This window comes from Myripristis murdjan, chromosome 5 (assembly GCF_902150065.1).
Source record: "Myripristis murdjan chromosome 5, fMyrMur1.1, whole genome shotgun sequence".
NCBI lineage: Eukaryota > Metazoa > Chordata > Actinopteri > Holocentriformes > Holocentridae > Myripristis > Myripristis murdjan.
The window spans coordinates 38,804,869-38,816,615 of NC_043984.1; the positions used below are offsets into that span (position 1 = coordinate 38,804,869).

The 11,747-nt window shown below is 48.0% G+C and overlaps 1 protein-coding gene across 1 annotated transcript in view; it reads right to left on the reverse strand.

The window, feature by feature from the left end:
- Positions 1-11,747, reverse strand: part of rbm12 (RNA binding motif protein 12) — a 14,012-nt gene continuing 2,265 nt past the window's right edge. The window contains exon 2 of the mRNA XM_030052054.1: positions 1-4,013. Within this exon, the coding sequence (XP_029907914.1) occupies positions 1,276-3,984 (2,709 nt within the window). The 5' untranslated portion in view covers positions 3,985-4,013 and the 3' untranslated portion in view covers positions 1-1,275. The remainder of the gene's footprint in view (positions 4,014-11,747) is intronic.

The window sequence follows — 11,747 nt, forward strand, 5'->3', positions numbered from 1 at the left end:
TGAAGGAGAGGTCATTTGCATCAGGAATGTCCTTTTATTGGCCAAAGCAAAGGAGACTCCACATCATGGAAGTTGGTTGGTTGTATGTACACTGACAGGAAATCAAATCAAAAAAATATCAAACGTACACAAAGATCATATCATACAGACAGAAAAAAAAAGCTACTACACTAAAACACTATAATGACACAAGACTACAGGTCATTACAGCTCAACAGTCCACACAGCTACTGAGCATGTGCGGTGGCGTCCAACACTGGAAGAGGAAGCAGTTTTCCAAACAGCAACACAAGTCATTATTTACAGCACAAACATGAGTCAGCACTCTGCACCCCACATCCACAGCACAGCAACAGAGAGCACTGTGGTCCACGTTACCATGGCAACAACGCATTCTTCAACACTTTGTTACAGCAATTCAGCCATTTTTAACCATAGCAACAGGGCAAAATTTACCATAGCAACAGACCTTGATGTCAGTATTTTTTTTTCCATAGCAACAGGGCATGTCAACATTTTACCTCGGTAAACACCATACACATTTGATCATGGCAACATAGCTTTTCATCAAAATTTTACCATAGCAACAGAGCAAGTAATGATTTTACCATAGCAACAAAGCATAACATTTCACCATGGTAACAAAGCTTTTCGTCTACATTTTACCATAGCAACAGAACATAAAAAAGAGCATAAAACATGAAAACATTTTATCATATCAACAGAGCATGGAGACTTTACCATAGCAACAGAGCATATAAACTTTACCATAGCAACGGAGCATATAGACGTTACCACAGCAACACAGCACAGGTTAAGCTCATACCATGGGGGGAAAAAAACGCTTGTCAGCCTCATCATCATCATCATCATCATCATCATCGTCGCAACACAACAGGTGAGTTCAGGTGTGCTCCAGCTCTGTACATGATTTGACAAAAAGCTGTGTTGTCATATACAGAATTTGCAAGACCAATAGGAGTGGCCAAAGATTGCTGCCACAGTAACCATCATCATCATCATCATCATCATTAAGTGAAAGCAGTTAGTTTGTGCTATCAGAGTCAGAGGAGGAACTGAGGGAAAGAGGAATGAATCGATTAGATTTCTCTTCCTGGACAGACTGCAGGGGAGGGGCTTACCTGCCTTTACCTAACACAGGGGGCGGAGCTTCAGTACTGATTGGTAGACAGTAGACAAAATGTTTTCTGGACTGGGCAGAGAGGGCTTGGTTCATGATGGGTTGGTTCTTGATGGTCCGTTCTGTTCTGGGTTCTAGCCCAGGCTGATTTTGACCTTGCGTGCTCCAATGGGTCTATCATTGAGGTCCATGACGGCAGCAGCGGCCTCCTCATGACTCTGGAAGGCCACCATGGCCTCACCTGTCGGCAGGCCTTTCTCACTGAACTGCAGGCAGACGGAGCCGGGCAGCACCTGGTAACCATAGAAGAAGTCCATTATCTCATCCACCGTCACTGTGAAGGGCATGTTCTGGAGCTTCACGATGGTTGGCCCACCAGTGCCACGCTGACTGCTGGCATTGCTGGGCCCGCCGGTGGCTGGCTGGTTCCGCAGACCTTCGGCTCCAGGACCAAACACCTGCTGTCCGCTTCCTGCCCCACCCCCTGGGCGACTCTGGTTGCTGTTTGCCCCGCCCCCACGGTTCTGTCCTCCCGCTCCTTTCCTGTTTGTGTTGTCGAAAGGTGCCAGGCCTCTCAGCCCATCCTGGCCGAATGGAGCTCCTCCTGCAGCTCCTGGTCGGAAGCCTGGCGGCTCCAGGATTGGAGCTCCAGGTAAACCAGCTACTAGTGGAGGAGCTACACCCAGACTGACCTCCCCAAGCCCTGCGGCCAGAGGAGGGAGAGGAGGAGGACCTGCCAGCCCATTCCCTGGAGCTGAGAATGGCGAGACAAAAGGGGCGCTGTTGAGGTTACCCATAGTGTTCCTAAGAAAGTTAAACTCCTCTCCACTCATCCCAGCAAATGGATTGATCTGGGGCTGCTGGGGGCTGGGCTGGCTGGGCTGGTGCTGGATCTGGTTCTGCTGGTTCTGGTTCTGGTTCCGCTGGCCCCTCTTGTTCTGTGGAGGAGGATTTCTCTCAATCTCCTTCATCTGTTCAAATGTGACAAGGTGGACGAAGGCATCGCGGCCATTGAGTTTCTGGCGGTGCAGCCTCTCGGCCTTGCGGGCATCCTCCTCTGTCCGCAGCTGGAAGATGGCTTGGCCCAAACCATTGCCGTGGTTATCTGTCAGAACCTTTAGGCTGTCCTCGTAGAGCCCCACTCCCTCCAGGAAGGCGCGGACATCCTTCTTGGAGACGTTGTATGGGATGTTAGTGATGTGGGCGCAGTTCCTCGGAGCTTTTGACCCGTCCTGGTTCTTGCCATCACCCTGGGCCACGGAACGTTTGCGGATGCTGTCAATCTTTTCGAGCATTCCCTTACGACTGATTGGGTGGACCTGGATGAAGCGGCTCCCCATGTACTGCATGTGAGCACCCAGAGCAGTCTTATAATCCTGCTCTGTCTTGAACTCCAGGAATCCTTCTCCTGTAGCTCGCCCGTTGGGCCCGTAAGCAATGTAGATACTGTCCTCTACAATAGCCAGATTCTTGAAGAACTCCTGGATCTGTTTCTTCTCAGCTTCGTATGGAAGGCCCTTAAGGTAGATGCAGAATTCCTGACGGTGAGGAGAGCGTGACCTCCCACGCTGATCCCTACCTCCCGCCCCCGGCCCAGCATTGCCACGGTGATGCTGGTCCTGTGACTCATTACTGTTGTGCGATTTGTTGTGAGGGGCAAGGCCTGTCGTGCTGCCGTTGATGCTGGCCCACTGCCGTTCAGTTGCTGGAGAAATCTCAATGAACCTTTGACCCATCATGCCACCGCCCCGCTTTACTGCCTCAAAGCTGTCCTGGGGTGCAAAGAATTTGACCATTGCCCTGCCAGTCGGTCGGCCCTGCCCGTCCCTCAGCAGGCGAACACCCTCCACCCCCAGACCTCGGAAAAACTCCCTGACCTCCACCTCAGAGCAGGAGAACGGCAGGTTTTGCAGGAGGACAAACAGCTCGTCTGGATTGGCTACTCCACCTGCTGTGGCGGCGGCGGCAGCGGCGGCCTTCATGTGGGCCTGGAGGCCAAGTGAGGCCAGGGGGGAGAGGGGGTTGAAAAGCATGGGGTTGGGGGTTCCCAAAGGGAGACCAGAGCCCAGACCAGCTGGAGGAGGCAGAGAGGGATTGAAGGGGGGCAGGGAGGACATGTGGGGCAGGTGGGACATGGGAGGTACTGGGGGTCCCTGGGAGAGGGGGGAGACAGTAGGGACAGGAGGGAGGGAGGAGACAGGGGGAGGAACAGGCATGGTGGGCAGTGTGGGCATGGGTGGCATAGAGGGCATGCTGGGAAGGGGAGGGATGGGTGGAGGTCCTGAGTTGAGTGAGGCCATGGCCGTGGTGATGGTGGGGGCGGAGCTGTAGCTGTTGGTGAAGCTGGGTGCGACGCTGGCAAGGCTGGCCACCGCCTTGTTGCCCTGTGGCTCCTGAGATGAGCTTGCTGCTGTTACTGAGGGCTGGGCATTACCAAAGCCCTGGTTACCATGGCTGCTGCTCCTTCCTCCGGCCCCCGGCTGGCCCACGGTGGGTATTGGGGCGGGGCCTGCCTGTCGGTTGGCATTCCCAGCCGTAGGTGCGGCTGTCTCCACAGCAGCCGCCCCGGTCTCAAACCTGCGGCGGCTCAGCTCAATCATATTCTGCATCTCTGTCTTACTGCTAAGCAACAGCGACACTTTGGAGCCCTTTATGGACCCACCCATACGCATCATCCCCAGCCGGGCGTCCTCATCAGTGGCAAAGACGATGAAGGCCTCGCCGTGCTCGCCCCCCACAATGTGCACGCCCCCGTCAGGGATGGTGAGGCCAGAAAAGAAGTGTCTGATGTCCATGGTGCCGGCCACTATGGGCAGACCCTGCAGCCTGATGACTACTGCCATACTGACCGCTAAACAACAGGTTGAACGACCTGGGGAGAGAGTGACACCAGTGTCAGACTGAGCACACAGCACACCACTGGTTTCCAAATGTTTCCTAAAAAACCCACATTCTCACAAACTTCAAATGCCAACCAAGGGCACACAATGTTTACATTTCAATTTCCCCAGAATATTTTAGGGACCAATTTCAAAGTACCTCATTTGGGTTCTGACTCAAGCTTTGGAAACCAGTTGTGTTTGGGTGGTTACAGATAAAAATCAAGTGCAATACTGCCTCCACTGATGGAGGTTCTCCAGACTGTTTGTGCTGGGATCACACTGCACATCAAAGGTATTTATTATGCATGCACATTTGCAGTACTGTAGATTCATAATTAATATTTCTCAAGCTCTGTAAAAGAAATGCAGTAAAGAAAGCATGTTCTGATCTCAGTATTCAATAAAACCATGTCAGCTGATACGGTGCAGTTTCATAGAGGTTAGAGAAAGACAGAAGAAACACAACAGGAAGAAAACCCGTCCTGCCTCTGCAGAGCAGCTTCACATGGACACACCACAAGTCTTGTCCTGGGACTCAGCAGTGCAGATTCACATGCCACTTCAACAACAATAAGCATGCTTACAATACAAAATACTCAAAGGCTGCTCGTCAGGGTTCATTCTGGTCTGCACTGTGACCCAGCCAGTGCTTCCCCTATATTTAGAATTATGAGTGCCACTGCTAAAATTGCATGCTATCATTAATATCAACAGGCTACCAATGACTTTTCACTTACACATTTTGTGAGCACTAACACCTGACGCTATCGTGAGCCTGGTTTAATTGGTCTTGTTGGTTGTTGGTTACTGGCATCTTAACATTAAAACCATGTGTAACAGCTATAACTCATGCCAGCATACATCTGTTCAGGACACTCACATAGAGCTAACTGGCTGGTTCACAGCAGCCTCAGAGTATTTCCTTTCAGACAAACAGAAACCTCTTGATATCAGTGGCTGGCTCTGTGACCTTATGATGTCACTGTGGTGACTAACTCACCCACCATGAAGTAGTTACATGGCACTGAATGAACCCTAACAATCTAAACTGAATGAGATGCAGGTAGACGGGACATTTAGACACATAAAAACAAATGAAATGAACCCCCCCACCACCTGTCTGACTGGGACTGAGTGAAGGGACATACTGGGCAACTTCCTCGAGGAGTTTCAGTCTTTTTTAGTCGCAGATATATGCCTGCCTTACACCAAACACCAAACAAACATTTTAGACAATTTCACTGTAGCACACAAATTTCCACTGTCGGCATAAAATTATCAGAGTTTTGCTAGAGTCTGTGCTATCTACCAAGCTTGCTCCTTCCTGTTCTGGTGCTGAAGAGAGCGCTCCAGCTCGTTGCTGACAATGTTCATGTCATTGAATTTTGCTATTTGCATGAGTCATAGGGCCCGACCGATTTATTCGGCCGATTATAGCCATTAGAGAATAATCGGTAATTGGCCAAAAGCTGGCTGACTGATGCCGATGTTAACACTTATTTTTCACTAATAAAATGCAGGGAATATGGTGTTTTCTTAGAAATGATGTTCTTGCGTTACGTATCCAGTAGAGGGCACTCCGACTCCTTTCACAGTCACCCCACAACAGAGTGAAGTAGTGAGAAGACTGAAGAGCCGACAGCGCATTTACTGAGCCCAGCGGTTTGCCTCAATGGTAAGTTTATAACTAGTTTGGGAAATAAACAATAACTCATTAAGTTTGTATTTCCCCATGGCGTGCCTCGTTGTGTCTGTCACGCTTGACTGATGTGTTAGCAAGCTAAAGTTAGGATGACCTAGCTTAAATATGACCTTGCTAAGCACTTTGCATGCTGGCAGACTAGATCAGGCCGGAGCACATTAGGATAACGCGTCGTCGCCATGCAGAAACCCTGTGGGCTGCGTTCATTTACAGCAGCGCACGGATTGTGTTTTTTAACTTATGGCGTTGAGGAGGGAAAAGCGTTTCTGGTCAAAGTTATAACTTCATGGAGGAAAGAAAATATGAACGCACGTTTAGAGGAAATCAGAGAGGCACATTTCAAATCATGTTTTACCAGAGACTTTTATGACGCTGTTTATCCACCTACCTATTACCTACAAATAATAATTAATTAAATACACTCACTGACCACTTCATTAGACACTGTGCAATGTAATGCACACCAATAACAGCCCTACCATGAATTCTACTTCATAGGGCCCTATAAATTTTGTTTTATTTTTTCCCAAATTCCGTTTTTTCCGTTTTAATTTTTGGGAATTCCGTTTTTTTCATTTTACTCTTATTTTACCAGCAAAAGAGTGTGTTTTTAATGTTAATGACTAAAATGCACACAAATGGAATAGAAATTACCTTAAATTATTTGAGGCAACAAATAAACAACAGTTTATTTATTTATTTAACAATTACGTTGTTATAGAAATAAAAGGTGAAAATGATGTTATTAATGATTGAACAATATGTTAAATTATTATTTATTTTAAAAATGTGAATTACTTATTAAACAGACCTAACAATTCAGCTACCAATGAATAAGCAGTAGTATGCACGTGATAACATAGATTGGAAAATACGCCGAAGTGATACCTCTTCTCTGAATAGACAAGCTAAGCCAGTGTGCTGCTGTTAGTCAGTGAAAATAGAGCGGAGTGGCAACTCTTCTCTTTGTTACACAATCTATGTCAGTGCGCTGCTGTAGCTGGAAAGTTTCTTTGCCTTTTGGACTCGTACGGTGCCGGTGCAGGTGTTGGAATGTTTTTTTCTTGGTGGTGCAGGTGCAGGTGAGACTGGAGGGGTTGTGCCACCCAGATTTGCTTCCCTCCGTGTAATTTCCCCAGACATACGTTCATATTGCACAGAAAAACAACATTTCATTCAAATCATGTCAAATTCCGGGATATTCTGTTAAAAATAGATTCCATTTTATTTGGCTAATTCCGCGATTCCGTGATCGTGATAATAAAAGTATTTGAAAATAGTAAGATGTTCTCCCTTCAATTTATCTTTGTAACACGTGTTTGGAACTATATTTAAGCCATCCAAAGCAGGTATTTCGTCTTTTTTTAATTGAAAAATGTAAAAAATTTAATCGGCCGATATATCAGTTATCTGATTTTTTTATTCCCTAATATCGGAATAGGCATTGGCCCCAAAAAATCCATATCGATCGGGCCCTAGTCATGACTTAAGACTTCAGATTATTTAAACGTTTGATTTTATCAGAATGTCGAGCCCAGAGAAAGACTGACATAACACAGCTACGAATAATTTTCCTGACCACTTTACACCGAATGACCCAAACGACGGTTATATGCACCGACTCTAGCAAAACTCATGATTTTATTGCAACATTGAAAACTGGTCTGTGACAGTGAAACCAGTTGAATAGTGGTTTGGTATAAAGCTGGCATGAGAATCTCCAGGAACACACAGGAGAAACCTGTCTATTGTGATATACGGCCTTCAGCGCTGTTTTAGTTCTCCCAGGTCTTGGTAGAGACAAAGTCAAACATGTCTGATTTTGTTGCCGGTCCCAGGGACGAGCTCTGCAGACAAAACTGTCAGAAGCCAATGAGATCATCAGCAGAAACGGATGTATGAGCAGTTGCTCTTTGGCGTTTCTGAAGATGGTTGTAGTGACTTTGATGAGATGAGAATGGCAACAGGAACAGGATGTATAGTTTAGTCGATGCATCAAGAGAAACTAATCAAGCTGTGTTCAAGCAGAAATGCCTCTGAGGTATTTCAGGTCCTTCTGACCCTGACAGAGGGGAGGCTGGGAGAAAACCACAAGGTTGACTGGTCATTGTGTATTTTCAAGGTGCTGAGTGATGTGCAGCTGAAATGCATTGTTCAGTCTGTTGCTAGCCACCGCAAAAACAGGAAGCAGCAGCAGATCACCAGAAGAGATCTGAGTGGGACAGGGGTTCTGTTTTCGTCCCATTCTGTTTGTCTATCTGTCTTCTTGCAAGACTTCTTTTAAAGTTATGAAAAGATTTGCATGAAACTTTACTGAGAGGTCGGTCATGTATTAAGGAAGAATTAATTAACTCCACACAGTGATTGGTCAGAGCTGGGTGTGGTGATTGATGCTATTAACGTTTGTTGAGTATTGGATATGTGGAGCTGGCAGATCTTGAGGACTGCATCGTGTTGGAAAGCTGTCTTGGCTGTTAAATGTGACTCCCAGCTAGGTGCAGGAAAGCCTAAAAGAGTGACCCAGTGTGTCCCAGCTGACTCCCTACTCCACGTCAGACAACAGCTTGTTCTTCATGCTGCGAGCAGACTGAAGCCAACAGGCTCTGACTGTTCATGCTAACCTTCAGCGTGCTCGACCTGCCAATTTAACTGGTTTTGCTGGCAGATCATCTTCTCCTGACAAACGGTTCGCACGTCCACACAGAGAATGGAGGTCAACTGGACAGTCTGTAGGTTCTTGAAGACGTTTCTCTTCTCATCCAAGAAGTTTCCTCAGTTCTGACAGACAGCTGTGGCGTCCCAGCTGTTTCACCTGTGGGGACGTTCTCCAGGTGGTTGATGCTACTGGAGAGTTAATGCTCCTCCCTGTTGTGACCACCGTCTTAAGTCTTGTTGACTCCTGGAGGCAGGTGACCTAAACGGCCATTGTCACAACAGGGAGGAGCATTAATGAGCCAACAACCTGAAGTAACTGGAAGAGAAGAGAAACGTCTTCAAGAATCTACCCACAGTCCAGCTGACCTGCATCCATATCTGTGTGGGGAACCAGGACCTGCTGACTGAGAACCTCCACACAATTTTTTCACACATTGTGACCTGAAATGAATTTTCTGTTAGGAGGGGGTTTGGCGTCCATGTGCAGACCATGTCAACAAACCAGCGGTAGCGCTCTGTAACACAACAACAGCGTCTGGGCGTCAGGATGATTTGTCAGTTCACACAGAAGAGAAAGAAACTTCCTATTCAGACCATTTTAACATAAGTCAAGCTTTCAGAAAACAGAACTGAGATGATGGCAGAAAGTTAATGTGTGTGTATGTGTGTTGGTGTGTTCAATAGACGGCTAATTCAGCTGGCATCTTAGCTTTCAGATTTCTGGGGCTCCTTGGAGAAAACGGCTTAAGCCAGACACGAGTGGGGGAAATGTGTTGCTGCTCTGCTTCTAGTAAATAGGTAAGTTATGTTTCAGTTCTACCTTCACCGGGTCTGTACATTATTTCATCCATTTTCAGAACAGAACAACTGGCAAACATATTCCAAAAATCCCATTCATCTTCACTGCAGGTGAACAAAGATGAGTGTTCAGACAGGATTTAGAAACAGCTCTGAGGGCCTACTGTGATTGGTGCTCTGAGCTAACATTACTCTGACCATGACTGACTGACCCACACCGCTCACCATGCACAGCAGAACCACCACACTGAGCAACCAGACCAACAACACAACAGCAAGCCCCTGCCGCGGTGAGCAGCGCCTCTCAGTGCTGAAACAGGGACTCTGCTTTCCATGGTACATCAGGACATAAACAACAATTTTACTGTGTAAAGGCTTGGTAAACCTGCTGCAACCACAGCAACATCTATCTGTGTCAACCTGCTGCAACCACAGCAACATCAACCTGTGTCAACCTGCTGCAACCACAGCAACATCAACCTGTGTCAACCTGCTGCAACCACAGCAACATCTACCTGTGTCAACCTGCTGCAACCACAGCAACATCAACCTGTGTCAACCTGCTGCAACCACGGCAACATCAACCTGCTGCAACCACAGCAACATCAACCTGTGTCAACCTATTGCAACCACAGCAACATCAACCTGTGTCAACCTGCTGCAACCACAGCAACATCAACCTGTGTCAACCTACTGCAACCACAGCAACATCAACGTGTGGCAACCACGGCAACATCAACCTGCTGCAACCACGGCAACATCAACCTGTGTTGACCAACCTGCTGCAACCACGGCAACATCAACCTGTGTCAACCTGCTGCAACCACGGCAACATCAACCTGTATCAACCACAGCAACATCAACCTGTGTCAACCTGCTGCAACCACAGCAACATCAACGTGTCAACCTGCTGCAACCACAGCAACATCAACCTGTGTCAACCACAGCAACATCAACCTGTGTTGACCAACCTGCAGCAACCACGGCAACATCAAGCTGCTGCAACCACAGCAACATCAACCTACTGCAAACTGCTGCAACCACGACAACATCAACCTGCAGCAACCACGGCAACATCAAGCTGCTGCAACCACAGCAACGTGGCAACATCAAGCTGCTGCAACCACAGCAACATCAACCTGTGGCAACCACTGCAACGTCAGGCTGCTGCAACCACAGCAACATCAACCTGCTGCAACCACGGCAACATCAACCCGCTGCAACCACAGCAACATCAACATGTGGCAACCACGGCAACATCAACCCGCTGCAACCACAGCAACATCAACATGTGGCAACCACGGCAACATCAACCTGCTGCAACCACGGCAACATCAACCTGCTGCAACCACAGCAACATCAACTGCAACCTGCTGCAACCACGGCAACATCAACCTGCTGCAACCACAGCAACATCAACTGCAACCTGCTGCAACCACGGCAACATCAACCTGCTGCAACCACAGCAACATCAACTGCAACCTGCTGCAACCACAGCAACATCAACCCGCTGCAACCACAGAAACATCAACTGCAACCTGCTGCAACCACAGCAACATCAACCCGCTGCAACCACAGAAACATCAACTGCAACCTGCTGCAACCACAGCAACATCAACCCGCTGCAACCACAGCAACATCAACTGCAACCTGCTGCAACCACAGCAACATCAACCCGCTGCAACCACAGAAACATCAACTGCAACCTGCTGCAACCACAGCAACATGGCAACATCAGCCTGCTGCAACCACAACAATGTCAGCAGTATGTTGGCAGGCACAACAACTCTAAATCATCTTTAAAAGGATATTGCAAGCCAGTGCAACTTCAGCAGCATGTTGTCAACCAGGGCAACATCAGCGACATGTCGATCAGAGCAACATCAGCATTGTGTCAATCAAGCAACTTTGGCAACATGTCAACAATAATCAGCAACACATTGTTAACCAAAACATCAGCAAAATATTAACCACAGCAGCATTAGCAACACGCTGTAAACCGGAGCAACATCAACATTTACCAACCAGGGCGGCATCAGCAGCATGTTGCCAACCTGAGCAGCATGTTGCCAACCTGAGCAGCATGTTGCCAACCTGAGCAGCATGTTGCCAACCTGAGCAGCATGTTGCCAGCAGCAGCTGACAGAACAGAGCTGATCAAGCTGCTGACATCACTGTGACATCACGGTCACATGCGTCTGGTCTGGACTGTAGAAGAAGAAAGCAGCTGCCACAGCAATCTGCACAATTAACGTCACCTGAAACCTGCGACCTGGCCAGGAGCTCAGCAGCTGCAGGTCACATGTGAGAGCTGCTGGGGGCCGCAGCCCATAATGCAACACACCGCTGTAAGGAGAAAACTGTAACACCCAGAAAACTGAACATACTGAATCCACCGTCACAGATCACTGTTGAGTGAAATGTGCCTTTAACTCAGGCTGTTTCCAGGCTTCATCATCATCTTCATCATCTTCCGCACTTCAGAACTCACTTCTCTTCCTCACCTCCAACTCTCTGTCCAGTCTAACCACTAGGGGGCGGTTCAGGACAGGGATGGGACTACCACAGG